The 22,912-nt window shown below is 45.1% G+C and overlaps 1 protein-coding gene across 2 annotated transcripts; it reads right to left on the reverse strand.

The window, feature by feature from the left end:
• Window positions 1–276: 276 nt before the first annotated feature.
• On the reverse strand, window positions 277–18,476 carry LOC121655964 (G-protein coupled receptor 4-like). Of its 2 annotated transcripts, none has more exons than XM_042010915.1 (4): window positions 18,341–18,476; window positions 4,638–4,785; window positions 2,158–2,267; window positions 277–2,083 (listed from the first exon to the last, which is right to left on the reverse strand). In XM_042010915.1, exons 2-4 carry the CDS (start codon window positions 4,779–4,781, stop codon window positions 1,540–1,542), a joined length of 798 nt encoding a protein of 265 aa, XP_041866849.1. In that variant the 5' UTR covers window positions 4,782–4,785; window positions 18,341–18,476; the 3' UTR covers window positions 277–1,539. The 2 variants fall into 2 exon arrangements, with proteins under 2 accessions (XP_041866849.1, XP_041866848.1); XM_042010914.1 differs by having other exon boundaries at window positions 2,158–2,330.
• Between the last annotated feature and the right edge of the window lie 4,436 nt (window positions 18,477–22,912).

The raw sequence follows: 22,912 nt of genomic DNA on the forward strand, positions 1-22,912 counted from the left end.
CCGGTGTGTTACAACAGGGAAACATCTAAAACCTGCAGGACCCTGGACCAACAGGTCCAGAGTTGGTGACCCCTGCTGTAGACAGCTTTTCAGGAATTTCTGACTTTGCCAAACTTCAGACATTTTTGTTTTGTCTGCTTACTTTTACAAAAAAAATGAGTATTTTTTTCATATGTATTTGCACAAAAGAATAAACATAACATAATTAAAGTTCCAAATTACATATAAAGAGAAAACAAATGAGTATCCATGTGATCTAATGATAGAATTCTTGAAGCTGAGTCTTTAATAATGAGTGTAGAGGCTGCAAAACAATACAGAAATGTTGCAGTAGCCAAATAATATAATAATAATAAAAGATAAAGTTTTCAGCCTGATAATATTACAGACTTGACTAAAACTCAGAGCACCATGATATGAACAGGAAGCTGTTACTTAAACCAGAAATCTTCCATTTTACTGCAAATGTTGTGCTTTGTTTATGCAACAAAAGATATTTCCTAATGAAAAGGAAGAAGGTTTGGTAATTCCTTGTGGTAGTTCTGTCTGGTGGTTCACACTGCTGCCTCACAGCAAGAAGTTTCCTGCTTTGAACACACTGTCTGGTTCTTTCTGTGTGGAGTTTGTACGTTCTCTCTGTGCATGTCTGGCTTCTCCTGTTTCGAAGAAAAGTAATTTTTTTTTAATCTGAACTCTTTATTTGGCCCTTTAACAAAAGTCAGGTGTGTTGGAGCAGGGACACATTGAAAACCTGCAGCCCCGCTCTACAGCTGACACAAAGGAGAAGGCTCTACAGAATAAAACAGGAAGCAAGATAACCGAGATGCAGGAAGTAAACCAATAAAACCAATAAAAAGTAAACTAGAATACACAACATAGAAAACTAAAAGAAACATAAAAATAAAAAACAAAAACAAAATGCAACACCAGCAATTCCAGTCACAATCACAAAGCAGGTGTCACCAGAAGGAGAAACAGAACGATGCGTCTTATATAACCTGAAATATAAAAAACTCAACAAGATTTTAAAATGAATGTTCAGGAAATGAGAACCTCCAAATAAAATGTGTATTAATTGTCTGTTTGTACATAAATGTTTGTCCCTGACTGCTTTGTTTTAAGCACTTTGAGTTGTTTTTGTCTGAAAAGGGTCATAAATAAAAAAGTTTAATTTGTTTACTGTTTTACCCCCAAAGTTCCAGATTTTTAGTTGAACCTCCAGCATTCCAGTCCAGTAATGGTACAGCTGAGTGGTCAACGTCCAGAAGTTAAATAAAAATTATAAGTTTACTCAAAGCTGAAAATGTATAATCAACATTTCAGAGTGATACAAAAAGGCCTTTTCAGAGAACAAATAAAAACTGTTCTGCAGCAATGAAAGTCGATCAAGCCTTGAAAGTCGCTGCTACCAGTTCCCACAAGTATCCCAACTTTTCTAGATAACTTTTAACTATTACTGTACATACAGCAAGATTCTATCATATAGCTTAAGTACAGGAAAAAAGGAGCAGCATCAGCTTCAAACATCCACATTTAGACTCATACAACCTGATTACAAGAAGCTGACATGCTGTCATTACTCATGCTGCTCGTCTGAGGATTGTTAGACATTTTACAGCAACACAGTGAGGCCAAAAACTTGTCCATGACACTTTTCCGGATTAAAATATACATAACCAAGTCTGCAAGAGGACTGAAGATAAGCAAAGTGAAAGCCACGTTGTAGAAACTCTGGTTACATCTGTGTTTGCCTGCTAAAAACCAAATGATGCTGGGCAGGAACAGGAGCATGTAAATAAACAGCAGCACAACCAGAATGGCCACAATTCTTCGTTTTTCATCAGCAGGGACGCTGCGAGCTGCAGACAGGGCTTTAATGGTCCCAACCAGGAAGAAGATGAACAGGGGGAGGGGCAGGAGGAGGAAGACCCCACAAATGGTGACTATAACTGGAAAATTAGCCTTGAAATAGAGAGGTAGGGCATAAATCCAGGGGATGGCCCAGACCACGACGCAGACCACCACAGAGGTCTTGATGTTTCTTCTGAATCTGTACCACAGTGGCTGGGTGATGGCCAAATACCTGCAATAACAGAGAGGAACATCAGACTTATGTCATAATAAAATCATCAGGGACAGTATGAACAGAAATCATACCTTTCTAGGGAAACACAAACCATGGATCCAATGCTGGAAATCAGACCAAAGAAGTAGATAAATCTGGCAGCATCTGATTGGGTGGTGAGGAAAACGGCCATGCAGCAGAGCTGAAGTAGATCAGAAATCAGAAGGTTGATGATGTAGACTGGAGCTACATGATCCTTTCGCACCTGCAGCAAAACATTTATAAAAGGAAATAAAACTTCTATAATATATACTGAACTTTACCTCCTAAATGCAACGATAAAATGGCATCAGTGTCATCGCTCAGAAACAACATGTACAAATGGTGGTTCAGTAACTTCCCTTCTGGGTGCTCAGAGCAACCTGGGTGAGAAGATGTTGGTCATATCTTACCTCCTCTCCACAGAGCGCATGCTGACAGAGATTCACAGTGGCCTCATCATAGGACATGAGTATTATGGGCTGTTTCTGTGCGCTAACATTGTCCGATCTGATTGTTTTAACCAGCACTACAATCAGTGGGTTGTGGTGGCGTTTATCTGATCCGTCCACACAGCCAGTCTCCACAGGGTCTGAATGCTACAGTTTTTATAGTCAGCTTCCTGTTTCAAAGGTCAAAGTGCTCCAGGTCCATTAAACCGAGGACAAACAGACTCCGGGACAGCTTCTTTCCTCGAGCAATAAGAATCAAGAATCTTTATTGTCATTACGCAAGACACAATGAAATTTTGTAAGACGCAAAAATATAAAAAAATATAAAGTATAAAAGTATAAAAATAGAACAAACAGAATAAAAGAATAAAAGTAACAGTGCAGATCAAATCTTTAAAGTGACCGGGATGAATATATCACACATATTGCACAGTATTAAAGTGCAGTGCAGTGGGAATGTCTGTCTGCAGGGGTCAACGCTCAGTCTATGGGTGGATGGGGGGGGCGGATGTGTGAGGGGGTGGGATGATGGATTTCACTGCTCTGGGGAAGAAGCTGTTTTCACCACTCAGGCCAAGTCCTTCCTGTCTTGTGCAGTGCAGCTCCCGTACCACACTGTTGCACTGAGACAGAGGATGCTCTCTATGGCGGCTCTGTAGAACTTTGACAGTAGCTGAGGGGAGAGTCCAGTCCTTTTGATCTTCCTGAGGAAGAAGAGTGTTTGTTGAGCCTTCCTCACCAGGTGGGACGTATGTATGGACCAAGTGAGGTCAGATGTTATGTTGATGCCCAGGAACTTGATGTGGTCCACCCGCTCCACCTCCTCTCCATGAATGAGGAGAGGGGTGTGTTCCATCCTCCTGGATCTCCTGAAGTCCACAATGACCTCCTTGGTCTTGCTGGTGTTCAGGACAAGGTTGTTGTCTGAACACCATCCTGTCAGGTGCTGGATCTCCTCTCTGTAGTGAGTCTCATCATTATCCGATATGAGACCCACTACGGTGGTGTCATCTGCAAACCTCACAATCATGTTTGTGGAATGAAAAGCAGAACAGTCATGTGTGAACAGAGTGAAGAGGGCCGGGCTGAGCACACACCCCTGCGGTGTGCCTGTGCTCAGGATCAGTGTGGATGATGTGGAGTGTCCCAGGTTGTGGAGTTTCAGCGTCACCTTGTCCAGGATCACAGGCTGAGCTAAAGTCCACAAATAACATCCTGACGTAGGTGTTAGGATGCTCCAGGTGAGTCAGGGCCATGTGCAGTGCTAATAAGACTGTGTCCTCTGTTGATCGGTTCTCCCTGTAGGTGAACTGATGTCTGTCCAGAGTAGAAGGGATGATGTCCTTGATGTGACTTAGGACGATTCTCTCAAAGCACTTCATGATTACCGGTGTCAGAGCGACAGGGCGGTAATCATTGAAGCTGGTGACAGCAGATTTTTTCAGCACAGGTGCAATGATGGAAGACTTGAGACACATAGGACCTGAAGCGAGCTGCAGGGACAGGTTGAAAATGTCCAGAAAAACTCCAGCCAGCTGATGCGCACACAGCTTCAGACCCTGACCTGTTACCTTATCTGGTCCTGCGGCTTTGTTGATGTTGATCCTCCTCAGAGTAGAGCTCACCCGGTGAGCTCACACCGGGCCCTGCTGTAGGCCAGCCTGTCACCTGACCTGTAGGCTGCAGCCCGAGCTTTGAGCAGAGACCGCACTGTATTGTCACACCATAGTTTCTGGTTTGGAAACACCTTGATGGACTTTGTGGGCAGAACAGCATCAGTGCAGAACTGCACATAGTCCAGAACGGATGACGTGTAGGCCTCCAGGTCTGAGCCATCTTTGAACACTTCCCAGTCTGAGTTGAAAACTGTCCTGAAGTGCTGAGGAAGCCTCCTCAGTCCATACCTGAACTGTTTTGGTGGTTGGTCTCGTCCTGCAGATCAGAGGTTTATATGCTGGAATCAGCTCCAGCATCAAACATCAAACCTCTGACTTGTCTGCTGACTTTAATTTAACGATAAGGGACATTAACGATTGAGACCAAACAACAGGAACAACACAAACACTGAGTGTGGTTCTTACCAGGGAATAAACAGCAAAGATGGCCACTAAGGTCAAAGGAAGTCCAGTAGAAATGACGATCCATTCAGTTACCTTTAAGATTGCTGGGATTTTAGATTCAGGGTTGAAGCTGTTGCTGCAGTTGTTCATGTTGGACTCTTTCATCTCTCTGTGTTAATGGAGACACATGTTTGTAGTTAGGAAGAATAAAGTTTTTAACGTTCAGTTCAAATGTTTTAAACATGAACCCTGGAGCCTGCTGAGGAGGAATTTCTGTCAGACTATAAAGTTCTATTAATGCTGTAAACAAACACCTGGACAATAAAGTTGACTTTGGCTCTGAGTGGCAGCCAACTGTGAAACTTCTTCAGGTTGTTCAGTATTATGTTCTAAGGTTTGAGGTGGAAGCGCACAGGTACAGTAAAACTCTGAGGGTGGACAAAGGAGGAAGGAGGGAAATAGATTTAACTTTTTAACTGTCCCATTATTACTGCTGCAGTAAAATGTAAATAAAAGCAAACTGCAGAGATTTACAAATCTCATAAACCACTGTTTTTACCAGCAGGACATAAACAACATATCAGATGTTGAAACTGAGACATCAGTAACATGACTGAGTATAAAAAGAGCATTTCAGAGGCAGAGCCTCTCAGATGGAAAGAGGTTCACCAACCAAAGCATTCAGAGAATCAGAAGGAATCTCTGTGCACAGAGGAAAAAGTTCAAAAGTCCAAACTAAATGCTGTTATCTTCGGGGCCTCAGGTAGCACCGATTCTCTCTTGAAAGACTTCCAGCAATCATCATCTGTAAACACAGTTCACTGTGTCATAGTTTCTGGTTGCTGGTTTAGTTCTCTTTTAGATTTCTGTTTAGTTTCTGGTCTTGGTTGTCTTTCAGCCCTCCTGTTGTCCTGTTTCCTGAGTCTATTCCTTTGTGTATTCTGTTTACTTTCCTTCCTGTTCCCAGCATCTCTTCATTAATTGTCACACCTGCTTCTTATTTGTGATTTAGTCCCTCAGTATTTAAGCTCCCGGTCCGGTTGTTCTTTCCTAGTTCGTTGTGTTGTGTTGTCATGGCAGCCACCGTTGTTCCTCATCATGTTTGGTTCAGGTTGTCTTGTTTTGTTTCAGTAAGTTTAGTTCTTTTCTGAATGTGGAGATGGATTTCCTGTTTGAGCACCGCCTTCATTTCTCCATAATAAAGCTTTGGGTAAGTTTATCTGCCAGCTTCTCACCTCCTTCCTGCATTCGGGTCCTACCTCCTCGTCTCCTGCTGTCTTGACCCGTGACACACACTACAAACCACAAATTCAGCTTAAAGCTCCATCAATGAAGCCATGTGTGAATCTAGAATCTTCTCTGGACTGAAGCTCATTTAAAATGGTCTGAGGCAAAGTTGAAAACTGGCAACGAAGGTCCAGAACTACTGAGCAGCTAGAATCCTGCATCAGACCTGAGGCCTGTACTGGATTTTCTCCTATCCAGGTAACTTCAGGGTTAACCCTGGTTTTCTGTACTACAACGCTGGTTCACTTCTTACGGGTTTCATCACCATGGTAACTTAGGCTGAATGGCTAACCTGCTCAGGTTATGTTCTGGATCAGAGACCAATGAGAATAAAAGCTCCACCTCCTGACCAATCAGTTCTCTTGGAAAATGTCCCGCCCATTTATAGAACATCCTGTCTATGTTAGTGCACGGATCTGAGAGGAGGCTTAGTAGAGGAAGACGTTTTAGGGACAGATGCATCACTATGGTGAAGAAATAAAACCTTGTCACTAGTGTTAATTTCATTAACGAAAACTAGACAAAAATATTTTCGTCAATGCACATTTTTCACCGAACGAAAACTAGACAAGACTAAAATCCCCATTAATAAACAATAACTGGGACTAAATCAGAATGTATTTTTGTGGACTAATAAAGACGAGATGAAAATGTAGTTCACTAAATAAAAACTGGACTAAAATCTATGGACATTTTAGTTCACAAACAAAGACGAGACAAAAATTATATTATTTAATTGTATGATATGATTTTGTCAAATCCTGTCTCCGCCTCCTCCTCCTCGGCTTTTCGGCCACTCACACACACACACACACCCTCTTTCAAACCTGCAGCAGGCAGGCGAACAAACACAAGGGACAGACAGGAGGTGGATTCACGGCGAAACGCTAAAAGTAAAACATTAATGGCCATGCTTTGCACGGAGCCCAAGAGAAAGAGAAGACGTGATATATGGACCCATTTTCGCTACACTGAAGAGAAGAAAAAAAAACCTTATGACAACAAACATGAAGAGACACGTCGCAATTCACCACAAAGACATTGCGGTAAGTTAACAAAACGTTTGGTGGTGGTTTATAATGTAACATTAAACCACCGCTGTAATGTTCCAACAATAATGTTAAACTGACTGCACACCGCTGGCTAACTTACTAGCTTCATAGCTTGTAGCGATAGTAGCTACTTGTTGATAAAATTGTGTGTAAAGTTGAATTTATGTTAACTTAGATACGTTAAACTGCTTGGGCAACTATGTTTTCAGTTGGATTGCAAGTTTAATTAAAGCAGACAGAAGTATGAGCTAATCTAGAAGCTGCAAGCAAACTATAGTTAACACAAAACACCTGGGCAGCTGCACATGGATACAAACTAAAAACTAAAGCATACTAAAACAAATCATCTAGATAAAATTAAATAATACGCCACACTTAATTCAAAACAACTTTAACCTAAATTTTCATACATGAAATAGTCTTAATGTGGTATAAAAGTAAGTAAAATTGTGTTTTGAATGTCTGGGGTCATCAAAGTGGGTTTCCAAGCTGAAAAAGGAACCACGGGTCTAGGAGCAGCATCCCAGTGTGTTTATTTGGTGACATAAAATGCTGTTCTGTTTGTCTTCAGGTTACCATCACAAGGACATTTGGTTTAAATTGGCATCAACATTAATGTAAATAAATACATGTAAACATAAAAATGCCTGCAATTAATTCTGTATAAAATAGGACAGTTATGTTTTAAGTAAAAGTTTTAAATGGATTGTTAAATGTAGTTTAATAATGTTAAACTTCATTTAACAATGTTCTACTAACAATGTTCAATATTACCTGCTGACACAAAAAGTAAAAGGGTAAAATGATTGTCCTGACTAAAACTAAACTAAAATGTTGAGAGTTTTTGTCCTGGTGGAGGAGTGGTGGAGGAGTTTGTGCGTCCTGACGATCCTAATGGCTATGTTGTCGGGGGCTCATGCCCCTGGTAGGGTCACCCATGGCAAACAGGTGTCTAGGGGAGGGACCAGACAAAGTGCGGCTCAGATGACCCTTATGATGATGAAAAAAACAAGGACCAATGTCTCCCTTGCCTGGACATGGGTCACCGGGGCCCCCCTCTGGAGCCAGGCCTAGAGGTGGGGCACGTAGGCGAGCGCCTGGTGGCCAGGCCTTTGCCCATGGGGCCCAGTCGGGCTCAGCCCGAAAGGGAGACATGGGCCTCTCCTCCCGTGGGCTCACCACCTGCGGGAGGGGCCATAGGGGTCGGGTGCATTGTGAGCTGAGCGGCTGCCAGAGGTGGGGACCCTGGCGGTCTGATCCTCGGCTGCAAAAGCTAGCTCTAGGGACGTGGAATGTCACCTCTCTGGCGGGGAAGGAGCCTGAGCTGGTGCGCGAGGTTGAGCAGTTCTGGCTAGATATAGTTGGACTCACCTCGACGCACGGCTTAGGCTCTGGAACCACTTCCCTCGAGAGGGGCTGGACCGTCTTCCATTCTGGAGTTGCTCCCGGTGACAGGCGTCGAGCAGGTGTGGGCATGTTCATTGCCCCCCAACTTGGCGTCTGTACGTTTGGGTTTTGCCAACGACGAATGGGTAGCCTCCCTTCGCCTTTGGGTGGAGGGACGGGTCCTGACTGTTGTTTGTGCTTATGCACCAAATAGCAGTTCACAGTACCCACCCTTTTTGGAGTCCTTGGAGGGGGTGTTGGAGAGCACTCCTTCCGGGGACTCCCTCGTTCTGCTGGAGGACTTCAATGCTCACATGGGCAATGACAGCGAGACCTGGAGGGGGGTGATTGGGAGGAACGGCCCCCCTAATCTAAATCCGAGTGGTGTTTTGTTGTTGGACTTCTGTGCTCGTCATGGATTGTCCATAACAAACACCTTGTTCAGACATAAGAATGTCCACATGTGCACTTGGCACCAGGACACTCTAGGCCGAAGTTCGATGATCGACTTTGTAGTCATGTCGCCGGACTTGCGGCCGCATGTCCTGGACACTCGGGTGAAGAGAGGGCGGAGCTGTCAACTGATCACCACCTGGTGGTAAGTTGGCTCAGATGGTGGGGGAGGATGCCGGTCAGGCCTGGCAGACCCAAGTGTGTTGTGAGGGTCTGCAGGGAACTTCTGGCAGAGTCCCCTGTCAGAAAGAGTTTCAACTCCCAGCTCCGGCAGAGCTTCAACCATGTCCCAGGTGAGGCAAGGGACATTGAGTCCGAATGGGCTGTGTTCCGTGCCTCTATTGTCGAGGCGGCCAGCCACAGCTGTGGCCGTAAGGTCGTCGGTGCCTGTCATGGCGGTAACCCCCAAACTCGTTGGTGGACACCGGCAGTAAGGGATACGGTCAAGATGAAGGAGTCCTATCAGGCCTTTTTGGCCTGTGGGACTCCAGAGGCTGTCATGGTGTTTGGCTGGGGTCAGGATTTCCCAGCTGTCCCTGAAGGCATACTCCCTCCAGCTCTGCCTCTGATTGCTGATGCGCTCCACCTGCGCTAGGTACTTTATATACGTGTGAGTGACAACTCTTCCCTGCCAGATCGTCTCGGTTTACCCTGTACGTTTTCAGCCATTATTTCCTGCCTGCTAACCTGCGTTCCGATCTTCGACCCGTTTTCTGACCTGGATTCCCTGATTCTGCCTGCCCCTGTCTGGTAACTCAGTTTGTCTGTCATTAGGATTCTGCCAGTACTCTGACCCTTGGACTGTTTGTTGGATTTTGGAAACTGGAAATCGGATATTGGATATTGGATTTGGATTACAGTACCTGTCGCTCTCCCATTTGGATCATTTGGAGGATTTACCTGGTTCTTTCCTTAGGATTTGTCCAGAATGGACATCTGTCTTATCACTATCAGATCCAACTAACACTGATTTGGTTCAGCAGTCTCCACAGCCCAGCGGAGCTTCATCGCAACCATCTCGGTTCCTGTAACCTCCTGGCCGGCTTCAATTCCCTCTGCGGGCAAAACGGACTTTGTGACCAGACCCTCCTGGATTATTTGCATTGTTACAATAAAAATCCTTCATCACCCAATCCGTAGTATTGACTAGTATTTGTGGTCCAGTTTGCTGATCCATTACAGAGGCAGCTGATGGGTATCGGCGAGCTAAGAGGAGCGCAGCTTCGGCGGTCACTAAGGCAAAAGCTCGGGCATGGGAGGAGTTTGGAGAGGCCATGGAGAATGACTTCTGGACGGCTTCGAGGAGATTCTAGTCCACCATCCGGCGGCTCAGGAGGGGAAAGTGGTGCTCCATCAACACTGTGTACAGTGGGGATGCTGACCTCGACTCTGGACGTTGTTAGGGGGTGGAGGAAATACTTCGAAGACCTCCTCAATCTCACCAACACGTCTTCTGATGAGGAAGGAGAGTCTGGGGTAGCTGGTGCTGGCTCTCCTATCTCTGTGGCTGAGGTCGCTGAGGTGGTTAAAAAGCTCCTCGGTGGCAAGGCCCCAGGGGTGGATGAGGTCCGCCCAGAGTTCCTTAAAGCTCTGGATGCTGTAGGGCTGTCTTGGTTGACACGCCTCTGCAGCATCGCGTGGACATCGGGGACAGTCCCCCTGGACTGGCAGACAGGGGTTGTGGTCCCCCTCTTCATAAAGGGGGACCAGAGGGTGTGCTCCAACTACAGAGGGATCACACTCCTCAGCCTCCCCAGTAAGGTCTATTCAGGGGTGCTTGAGAAGAGGTTCTGTCGGATAGTTGAACCTTGGATTGAGGAGGAGCAGTGTGGTTTTCGTCCCGGTTGTGGAACAGTGGACCAGCTCTACACGCTCTTTGGGGACTTTGAGGGGGCATGGGAGTTTGCCCAACCAATCTACATGTGTTTTGTGGATTTGGAGAAGGCATTTGACCATGTCCCCCGAGGACTCCTGTGCAGGGTACTCCGGGAGTATGGAGTGCCGGACTCGCTTGTACGAGCTGTCCGGTCCCTGTACGACCGGTGTCAGAGCTTGGTCCACATTGCCGGCAGTAAATCAGAATCGTTACCAGTGCGGGTTGGACTCCGCCAAGGCTGTCCTCTGTCACCGATTCTGTTCATAACTTTTATGGACAGAATTTCTAGGTGCAGCCGAGGTGTCGAGGGGATCCGGTTCGGTGGCCTCAGGATTGGGTCTCTGCTCTTTGCGGATGACATGGCTCTGTTGGTTTCATCAGGCCGTGATCTTCAGCTCTCACTGGAGCGATTCGCAACCGAGTGTGAAGTGGCTGGGATGAGAATCAGCACCTCGAAGTCCGAGACCATGGTCCTCAGCCGGATAAGGGTAGAGTGCTCTCTCCGGGTCTGCAATAGGGTCCTGCCCCAAGTGGAGGAGTTCACGTATCTCGGGGTCTTGTTCACGAGTGAGGGAAGAATGGAGCGGGAGATCGACAGGCGGATCGGTGCGGCGTCCGCAGTGATGCGAACTCTGCATTGGTCTGTCATGGTGAAGAAGGAGCTGAGCCAAAAGGCAAAGCTCTCGATTTACCGGTCGATCTACGTTCCTACCCTCACCTATGGTCATGAGCTGTGGGTAATGACCGAAAGAACGAGATCGCGACTACAAGCGGCCGAAATGAGTTTCCTCCGCAGGGTGGCCAGGCTCTCTCTTAGAGATAGGGTGAGAAGCTTGGTGATCCGGGAGGGGCTCAGAGTAGAGTCTCTGGTCCTCCACATCAAGGAGCCAGATGAGGTGGCTCAGGCATCTGGTTAGGATGCCTCCTGGACGCCTCCCTGGTGAGGTGTTCCGGGCACGTCCCACCGGAAAGAGGCCCCGGGGCAGACCCAGGACACGCTGGATGGACTACATCTCTCGGCTGGCCTGGAAACCCTTCGGGATCCCTCCGGATGAGCTGGTTAATGTGGCCGGGGAGAGGGAAGTCTGGGTTTCCCTGTTTAGGCAGCTGCCCCCGCGACCCGACTCCGGATAAGCGAAAGAAAATGGATGGATGTTAAATGTAGTTTAATAATGTTAAACTTCATTTAACAATGTTCTACTAACAATGTTCAATATTATCTGCTGACACAACACAATCAAGATGGCGGCGCGGACAGCTGCAGCGGCTTCACGCTCTCCCGACAATGAGGTGTTTTCGTGTTTTTTGTCGTGTAAGTCGCAGTGTTTTTGTAAGTCGTCGTCATGTCTACCTGTCCTGAGGCGCACCTACTGTCGTGAGTTTTTGCTCGACATCAGCAAAACCATAAATTTGGACTTAAACTCTGCACACAAAGAGGAGCTACGCGCCTGTGGCCTGCCCCGGACCTCCACACCACCACCGACCCCCTGCCCTGCACCTCGCCCAGAGTGGAGGCGTCACAAACGGCGTGAGCGCAGACAAAAGCGGGGTAAGCGCGGAGGCATCCGAGCCAGGCTAGCAGCAAACCCACACAAGCCGGCTATTCCCTCCATCACGCTGGCGAACGTACGCTCTTTGGACAACAAACTGGATCACATACGACTATTACGGACTACTCAGAGGACAGTGAGAGAGTGTTGTGTTTACGTGTTCACGGAATCATGGCTCGGCAACAACGTGGCGGACCACGCCGTCCAGCTCGAGGGTCTAACATGTTACCGGGCGGACAGAGCACTCGCCGAAGAAGGTAAAACCCGTGGCGGCGGTCTGTGTGTTTACATCAACGACGCGTGGTGCCGTGACGCTGTTGTGGTCTGCAAATACTGCTCACTGTTAGTGGAGTTTATGATCATTAAGTGTCGGCCGTTTTACCTCCCGCGGGAATATTCAGCCATACTAATGACAGCAGTCTACGTGCCTCCCAGCCCCAACAATAACAACAGGAGAGAGGCAATGAATGAACTGTATCCACACATCAGTGAGCAGCAGACAGCCCACCCAGATGCATTTCTCATCTTGGCTGGGGATTTCAACCACGCAGACCCAAAGAGTGTGTTTCCTAAAATATACAAACACATTGACTTTCCAACACGTGGGAATAACACTTTGGACCAAGTTTATTCCACTCAGAAGGGGGCTTACAAGGCCCATCCCCTCCCCCACATCGGAGCCTCAGACCACCTCACTGTCATGCTAATGCCTGCACACAGACCACTGGTTAAAGTCACCAAACCAGTTTGCAAGCAGGTACGGGTGTGGCCAGAGGGGTCTTCAGAGGCACTAAAGGACTGCTTCTATAGCACAGACTGGAATGTTTTTAGACAGGCCGCCACTAACGATAACAACACAGACATTCAGGAGTACTCAGACACAGTAACCGCCTACATCACCAAGTGTATTGAGGATGTAACAGAACTAAAGACCATCTCTGTGCGGGCCAATCAGAAGCCATGGCTGACAGGTGAGGTCCACAGGCTCCTGAAGGCTCGGAACGCTGCCTTCAAAGCAGGAGACGAGGTGGGCCTGAGGACAGCCAGGGCCAACCTGTCCCGTGGCATCAGAGAGGCTAAAAGGCAGTACTCCAGGGAAATATCACACCGTTTCAGCGACAGCAGAGACACACGGAGCCTGTGGAGGGGAATACAGACCATTACGGACTACAAACCCCCACCACAGACCTGTGATGGCAACATCTCGCTGCTGAACGAGCTGAATGACTTCTTTGCTCGCTTTGAGACACACAACAGCACGCCTGCACAGAAGACACCACCCCCTCCTGGCGACCAGGTGCTGACGCTAACCCCGGACAGGGTGAGGAGAGCACTCAGCAGGACCAACGCTCGCAAAGCTCATGGTCCAGACAACATACCTGGCCGCGTGCTGAGGGACTGTGCAGCAGAACTCACAGATGTCTTCACAGACATCTTCAACACCTCGTTGAGTCAGGGTGTTGTTCCCACGTGCCTCAAAGCCACCACCATCATCCCTGTCCCGAAGAAGTCCTCACCCTCCTGTTTTAATGACTACCGCCCGGTTGCACTCACCCCCATCCTCATGAAGTGCTTCGAGCGGCTAGTCATGGAACATATCAAATCTGTCCTCCCTCCCTCCTTGGACCCCTCCCAGTTTGCATATCGGCCCAACCGCTCGACCGATGATGCCATCTCCATTGCCCTGCACTCTACCCTCACTCACCTGGACTCAAAAAACTCATACGCCAGAATGCTGTTTATTGATTTCAGCTCAGCCTTCAACACAATCATCCCCCAACAGCTCATTCCCAAACTGGACAGGCTGGGGCTGAACACCTCGCTGTGCAACTGGCTGTTGGACTTCCTGACCGGGCGACCACAGGCAGTACGGGTCGGCAGCAACACATCCAGGACCATCATTCTGAACACAGGGGCCCCTCAAGGATGTGTGCTGAGCCCCCTCCTCTTCACCCTGCTGACCCACGACTGCACCCCACTGCACAGCTCAAACCTCTTCATCAAGTTTGCGGACGACACAACTGTTGTGGGTCTCATCAGTAACGGGGATGAGACAAACTACCGGAGTGAGGTGAACCACTTGGCCTTGTGGTGCACACACAACAATCTCTCTCTGAACGTTGAGAAGACCAAAGAGATTGTTGTGGACTTCAGGAGAGTACACCCCCAACATGCTCCTCTGACCATCAACGGTGCTGCTGTGGAGAGGGTGAGCAGCACTAAATTCTTGGGTGTACACATCTCAGAGGACCTCTCCTGGACCAACAACACAACAGCACTGACCAAGAAAGCCCATCAACGCCTCTACTTCCTCTGCAAGCTGAGAAGAGCTAGAGCCCCGGCCCCCATCATGCAGACCTTCTACAGAGGTACTTTGGAGAGCATCCTGTCCAGCTCTATCACTGTGTGGTACGGCTCCTGCACCGCGTCCTGCCGCAAGACCCTCCAGCGCATTGTGAGAACAGCTGAGAAGATCATCGGTGCCCCTCTCCCCTCCCTCTACGACATCTACTGCACCCGCCTCACCCGCAAAGCTCTCGGCATCGCTGGTGACCCCACCCACCCGTCACACAGCCTCTTCAGTCTGCTGCCTTCAGGGAGGAGACTGCGGAGTCTCAGCGCCAGGACCAGCAGACTGAAGGACAGCTTCTTCCACCAGGCTGTCAGGATGTTGAACTCTCTCCCTGCCCTGCCCACAAAACCTCCAGACTCTGAACTGTTCATGGACACTTAACTCCCAGTATATAAGCTAAACCCCAGTATATAAGCTAAACCTGCACAACTGCCATGCCATTTGCACTACAGTATTCATTTTGCACTATCTGGTTTTCTTTACCCAATATGTTGCTGCTACTTGTGCCTTTTTCATTATTTATATTTTCTTGCTTTTATTCCTTTTATATAGCATAATATAGTTTCTTATATATTGTATAGCAAAGCAGAGACATTTTCTTTTACTTAAAAGATGTATGTTAAATGTTTATTGTCTGCACCTTGGGTCTGTGTGAAAAGCAATTTCGATCCTCTGTATGTCTTCTACATACTGCAGAATTGACAAATAAAGTGACTTTGACTTTGACTTTGACTTGACAAAGTAAAAAGGTAAAATGATTGTCCTGACTAAAACTAAACTAAAATGTTGACAGTTTTTGTTGACTAAATCTAGACAAATAAATGATGTTTTCTTGGACTAAAATAAAGACTAAAATGCTCGACTTATAGTCGAGTAAAACTAAATAAAAATGGGATGAGGTTGACTAAATGTAATAAAAATAAATAAGTGCGATTGAAACTGGACTAAAACTAAGGCTATATTTAAAAATGGCTGATAAAATCAACACTACTTGTCACGGGTGCTTCATATATTTTTCTGTCCTTGTTCTCGACTTGTTCCGAGTCCGTTTAGCTCCACCAGGGCCGCATCTGAAATAAGGAGCTTGATAATAATGCTCACACTTGGCAGAACTACAGAACCATGAATTTATGGAACCACAACTACTCGTGTCGTCACGGTGAGGAATTAATAGTTCAACACAAGCGCTCACACGGGTGCTGAGCCTCTAAAGAACTGGATGGAAAATAGAAAGGAAAGGAATGAACTGGGGAAGCTCCTTCCCATATGTCCGGACAGTGACAATCAGAGTGCTGGCTGTTTATATTGTCACATAAATTAGCATTGTATAATCTCACTAATTTACACAGAGTCTGCAGTTTTCTGCCAGTATTCCTTCCTGGCTGTTGCTATAGCAACAGTGTTGCTTTTAGCCTGGATGATGTGTTTGAATCCTTCATATTTGTGAGGAAAAATTATCTGCTCCTGCATGGAAAAGTAGTTGCCTTGCAGGATTTCTCCATGTCTGCAATTGGTCAGGTGCTGAAAACTCCGCCCCTTTTATGTGAGGTGCTCTGATAAAGATGGAAAACCCTTGGTTGAATTACAGAGTTGAGTAGTAGCTGGTTATCAGTTTTGTGAATGTCTGGGTAAGTCAGCCCAGGTAACGGAGAGATATCCTGGGTTTCTTAATCCTGCTTCATAGTACAGGCCTAGTAATGGGACAACATTCCTCTCCTAAAACTCCAGCGAGTGGTCTCCTTACTTCCCAGACAGATGTTAGAAGAAGAGGGGGTGCTACAGCACGCAGAACATCACCCTGGAACTACTTTTTACACCGTGCCGAACATCACCCTGGAACTACATTTTACACCGTGCCGAACATCACCCTGGAACTACATTTTACACCGTGCCGAACATCACCCTGGAACTACATTTTACACCGTGCCGAACATCACCCTGGAACTACATTTTACACCGTGCCGAACATCACCCTGGAACTACTTTTTACACCGTGCCGAACATCACCCTGGAACTACTTTTTACACCGTGCCGAACATCACCCTGGAACTACTTTTTACACCCTGCCGAACATCACCCTGGAACTACTTTTTACACCGTGCCGAACATCACCCTGGAACTACTTTTTACACCGTGCCGAACATCACCCTGGAACTACTTTTTACACCGTGCCGAACATCACCCTGGAACTACTTTTTACACCCTGCCGAACATCACCCTGGAACTACTTTTTACACCCTGCCGAACATCACCCTGGAACTACTTTTTACACCCTGCCGAATGTCACCCTGGAACTACTTTTTACACCCTGCCGAACGTCACCCTGGAACTACATTTTACACCGTGCCGAACATCACCCTGGAACTACATTTTACACCGTGCCGAACATCACCCTGGAACTACATTTTACACCGTGCCGAACATCACCCTGGAACTACATTTTACACCGTGCCGAACATCACCCTGGAACTACTTTTTACACCGTGCCGAACATCACCCTGGAACTACTTTTTACACCGTGCCGAACATCACCCTGGAACTACTTTTTACACCCTGCCGAACATCACCCTGGAACTACTTTTTACACCGTGCCGAACATCACCCTGGAACTACTTTTTACACCGTGCCGAACATCACCCTGGAACTACTTTTTACACCGTGCCGAACATCACCCTGGAACTACTTTTTACACCCTGCCGAACATCACCCTGGAACTACTTTTTACACCCTGCCGAACATCACCCTGGAACTACTTTTTACACCCTGCCGAATGTCACCCTGGAACTACTTTTTACACCCTGCCGAACGTCACCCCGGAACTACTTTTTACAGGCGTGTCGCTGCCATCAGATTCACTATCAGCTCATATTTTCCATCACATGGTCAAATGGCTCAGTTTCATCATCTGATACGTTATTTATCTTCTACTGGGAATAAAATATGGATTAATTGGATTTATAAATCCTTGTATTCTGTTTTTATTTACATTTTACACAGAGCCTTTTTTGTGGAATTGGTGCTGTAAGAAGATTTGAACATGTCATGCTATTCCAATAAAAGAAAAAGAAAAGCCTTTGTTTCCCTCTTTAGATTCATTTTGGCTCCTTAGTAATAAAACATAAAAAACATTAACACAAGAACATTTGTAGTTTCAGAATTGGAGGCACTTTATGAACTTTTAATCATTTGCAGCAGTAAAATGCAAATAAATTAATTCTGTTTAGTTATTAACATTTTAGTTTTCATGTGAAGATATAAAAATGTATTGCAGCTCATTTCTCTGCATGAGTTGCTGCTCATAAGCTCAGTTTCCTGGAATTAAACTCGCCTCATTCTTACAGAGATACTCCTGAACACTTTAAACAACCCAGTGGTTGTTTAAGGTTTTACACCAAACTTTAAAAAAACATGTCAGTTGTTCCATTAAGAGGTTTTTATGTAGTGAGATGTAAATATAAAAAGAAAATATAATAACTTTATGAACTCATATAAAGTCTCTAAACAGTTACTAATAATAACTCAGAAAAGAACAAAGAAATAAATAAAGGTTATTTTTATTCCTAACGTGATCTTATTTAATGAACATAAAAAGTCATTTATCTCTATGAAATCTGACATGATACAGAAAAACAAACAGTATGAGGTCAGTATTAGAGATCTTTCTTTGTTCATTTACTGTTATCTGACAGAGATCAACTCATCCTTCATGTTTTACCATCTGGTGAAAAGACATCAGAGAAAAAGTTTAAAAGATAAAATGTTTTTACCTTGATGCCAGAAAATCTTTTCTTTAGATTAAAGAAAAAAATATAAGATATAAAAAGTCCTCTGCCTTTTCAGTAGGTTTATAAAAAAATAACAAAGGAATAAAAGTAGTTTAAAAGCATCAAAGTGAAACAGAAGTAATCTCTTATATTAAGCTTCATTTCCTTTAATTCACAGAGAGCTGGGGGAGGAGTTTTGCTACTAACCTATCTAAGCTCATGTTAGCCACAGTCACCAAATTTAGAGATAACTTCCGTGTTTCCTGAAGCGAATGCATTATCTACCTCAAACATCGGCTTGTATCATTAATGAAACATGTGGCTGCACAGATACAGAATAAATTATCAGTCCTGCAGCATCATTGCTGCAACCAGCTAATACTTGCATGCATGTCGTGTGGGTGCTGGAAGGTATTTAGAAACTTTACACTTCCTGTTTTCACAGCGTAAAGTCATCATTGTACACACAGTGAGGGGAAGCAAAATGACCCAAAATAAGACTATTGAGGACTTGACTAACAGGAATAAACTGCATCTCTCACATTTAAAACAAAAAGCATTGGACCAAAGTGCTGTACATTCAGGAAATATAGAAATAATATGCACCATAAAAAGATTAAGTCTACAACAAGAAAGCTTAAATATGCATAAACACACATTGTGCACCCATACCACATAAACACAGACAAAACATTGGTCATATATTAGAAAAGGCTAAAGGAAACAAGGCGTTTACAAGAGATTTAAAAGCAACTTTTACAAGTACTGTGGAGCAAGAGCATTTTGAAAGAAATTATTCTTTAACAGACGGATTTTAAAATCAAGGTGAAGAGAAAACTAAACTGGGGAAATCCGTGTGCTCCAGTTAGCAGACGAGCAGCAGCATTGTGGACCAGCTGTAGACTAGAAATGGAAATCTGACCAATTCCAGAAAGAGAGAGTTACAGTTATCCAGACAGGGATCAGTTATTTTCTCCAAGTAGCTGATGGTGGGAAATGAGAGGGTGACTCGTGTCGAGATCTGTAACTGACAACATCTTCATCTCAACTTGGCATAATGGACTATAGTCTAAAGCCTTAGCATTCTAAGAGTGTCTAATCCAGGGGTTGTTTACCTATAAAAGATCAATTTTTACCACCTGTCCCACCAAATTAACTCTTCTGACAAGCAAAACCTGTTTGACTCTTAAAGACACATTACATAACTCTCCAGCCTCAAAGCTCTGCGTTCCAGGCTTGTTTGACGCAGCGACATCCATTATGTACATTTCCAGAGCTGCTGCTGCCCGGCAGCTTTCTGAGGCTGAAACGCCACAACTTTATTTTCCAGGACGCCGCGTGACGTTGCAGCTGAGTTTTGCTTTATGTGTCACATGCTAGCAAGCAGATAGGAACACACCGGAGGTTTTTAACGCACACCGTGGCTGATTCAGCAAAGAAGAGAGGAAAAGAAAGATAAGATGGTGTTTTACTGTCTGGAGAATCTCACAGTACATGTAGGATGTAAGACAGATGCTGGATTAGCCATCTACAGGGGGTGTGTCACTGAGGAAATCTGCTGTGTGTCTTTAAAAGTAACTTACTTTAAACACAAATTAAAATAGCTTTTTATGTGCACAGCAAAAGAAAATGCCACAAATTTATGTTTAAAGGTACAACTAAACTCCTCATGCAGGTTTACATAAAAGAGGAAGTAGGAAGAGGAAGCATGTCAACATTTTCCTGATGCTGAATTTCATGTGAAATTTAAACCACAAACTATGAAAATAAGTCATTCCACTACACGAAGCTGCAGGTAGGAGGATCACTGGCACAGAAACACATCCTCTTGTGCTTTGACTGTGGCATCTGTACTTCTCTGTGCTGGAAAACACTTTGATCATTCCTGGAATTCAGTTCCGCTTTCAGCACATACAGCTGCACCTGAACTCACCTCCAGTCGCTCGGCTCTACCTGGAGCCAAGGCCGGATTAACCATATGGGCAATTGGGCAATTGCCCAGGGGCCCACGACTTCTCCAGGGCCCAGGCCAGTCCAGTATGGGTACTAGCAAAATACTGTATCTCCACCTAAACTATCCACTCGAGCCACTACGCTGCGCAGAGAGACGCTGCGCTGCTTGTCACTCTCATCATGGGCCGAGACCCTCCTCTCATTGGTCTGTCTGATAAGGCGGGTCAAAGGTGACGCAGGTCAAGTATACTGAGCGGCAGCGGGACGTTACGCATTGTTAAGCAACAAAAAAAATCAGTCATGGAAAAGCTAAGTGGGAGCGCAAAACGGAAATTAAAAAAGGAGAGAGACATCAGAATCGCAGAAAATTTAAAGTATATACCTAAAATAGGTAATTTCTTCACTCCCGTTAATGCGGGGAGTTCAATTGAATCAGCTTCCGTCAACGAGGGAAACCCAGCTAGCCAGGACCTTTCCCCAGCGCTAGCTTACAGCCCCGAGAGCGACAACCCAGCAACCTGGACTGGGGGAAACCCGACAGCACATTCAACCAGCGACCCAGATTCTGCTGTGAGTCCGACCTTTGAGGGAAGCGGTGACGGCGGGTCTCTGCTTTCATATGTAGAAACATTACGAGAACAGTTTTCAGTGCTGGAAGAATCAGCACGCGCTGTCAGTACAACAGAAAACTACCAGTTTGACACTCAACGTGTGAGAAAAAGGAAGCGGTTTGCCGATGAGTCAGCTGATGACAGTGAAGTATCTTTTAATGACAGTAGTCAGAAATTTAAGGTTGAAACATATTACGTGATCATTGACAGACTTTGTACATGCCTTTCCAAGCGGATCGAAGCCTACACAGATGTGTGTGACCTCTTTGGGGTTTTATTTGAGAGGGACTGTGATGATGTTGATGTGCGTGCAAAAGCTGCTAAGCTGAGCTCCACCTATCCAACAGATCTGGATAGTTCCTTGTCAGAGGAACTTATTCAGTTCAAGCACTTTGTGCAGAATGAGACTTCACCTATACAGCTGCTGCAAACTCTTGACAGACATGGCCTAAAGACAACATTTCCAAATGTTTATGTTGCACTAAGACTGTTTTTAACCTTACCTGTCTCTAACTGTGAGGGCGAGAGGTCATTTTCTGTTTTGAAACGGGTTAAAAATGAGCTGAGGACCACAATGTCACAGACACGTCTCTCTGCACTTTCTCTTTTAGCCATTGAGCATGAACTTGTTAATGGCCTTGATTTTGAAGATGTCATACACCAGTTTGCACAGTCAAAGTCCAGAAAAAAGCCAGTATAAGAAATGTCAGCCAAATGATATGAAAGCATTTAAACATGCACTTCCTTATGATTAAGCACTAACATGTTTAAGTTTAAGCTGCTTTGACAGGTTTTAGCATTTATTTTTTGTCCTTTTCTTAAAAATGAAATTGACAGATTTCTATATGTTTATGTTGCACTTAAATGTTGAACTGTTTTATTGTGACATGTTAGTGCAGTTTTAACAAGTTAAAATGAGCTCAGGATCATAATGTTTATTTGAGAAGATGATACTGCATTTTGTTGATCTTTTTTCCTCAAGATACCAGCTTAAAAAAATGCTGATTATTTGCATGCTTATATTTGACTTATAACTTGGTTGCCTATTTGAATTCTGAGGAGAAATGGTAATTTCTGTTTCAAACTTGCATAAAGGACCAAAATGCTTCTTGATGTGGACTGTTGTGGTGGCTTTATCAATTGCTTTGATATTGTGGATAAGAGTTGTTAAATAAAATGTGGATGGCTTGAAAGTAGTTGCTTATTTCTTTTGTGAAAATGGATGATCCCCCTGTAGTAAGTCAATTTTAACAGATTATACAGATACTGAAGTGTTTTGTTTTCAAAGCATCATATGGCAGGAAGTCTTTTTGATGAGGCATAGCAGTGCATTTGCAGTTTTGTGGGCATTATCTTATTTGTGCATCAGAATGCACTTGATGTCAGAATTTGAAGTATTTAGTATGTTTACGATATATAACAGTAAATGTTTAAGTATATGGCCAGATTATGATGATCCTCCATTAGTAATGATGGGGCCCTTGAAAATTGTTGCCCAGGGTACCATGAAGGGTTAATCTGGCCCTGCCTGGAGCTCCTTTAACGGAGCTTAACGGAGCTTCAGGAAGAGCCACAGCTCACATAATGTCTCTGTTGTCTGGAAAAGTGTAACGTTTGTACAGAAGTATGAGTTTTATTTAGAACATGATTACTCGTACGCTTCCCCACAGTCTGTGTCTGTGTCTCACTGGGTGTCATGACTTTATAGAAAACATCACATTCCCTCCACCACCCCGTGACCTCACTGTAAACACTGGACCAGTCATTCTTACTGCAGACCATCATGGTGCAGGACCTCCAGTATAACAATGCCCATCGAAGGATGTAAAACACTGTCAAATGCAGCTGAAAGCAGAAAAAGCTAAATTTACAATTTATATAAAATAGACAAGTCTGCAGCAAAATATTGGTAAAAGTAACTAAAGTAGCTGTAAACGTGTAAATAAGATCAGTCCTTTACTTACATCATTGATGCTTTGAACACTACAGCTGTAATCAGTCCAGCTGAGGC

Source organism: Melanotaenia boesemani, chromosome 16 (genome assembly GCF_017639745.1).
Source record: "Melanotaenia boesemani isolate fMelBoe1 chromosome 16, fMelBoe1.pri, whole genome shotgun sequence".
Taxonomy (NCBI): Eukaryota; Metazoa; Chordata; class Actinopteri; order Atheriniformes; family Melanotaeniidae; genus Melanotaenia; species Melanotaenia boesemani.

What these genes read in the sequence shown, in the direction of transcription:
- LOC121655964 (XM_042010914.1), bottom strand. Translation starts at nt 4,781, where the DNA reads ATGAAAGAGTCCAACATGAACAACTGCAGCAACAGCTTCAACCCTGAA. An exon ending in TCTTTGCTGTTTATTCCCTG is followed by an intron (nt 2,331 to 4,637) that starts GTAAGAACCACA and finishes GTTTTGCTGCAG; the next exon opens with GTGCGAAAGGATCATGTAGC. An exon ending in GTTTGTGTTTCCCTAGAAAG is followed by an intron (nt 2,084 to 2,157) that starts GTATGATTTCTG and finishes CTGTTATTGCAG; the next exon opens with GTATTTGGCCATCACCCAGC.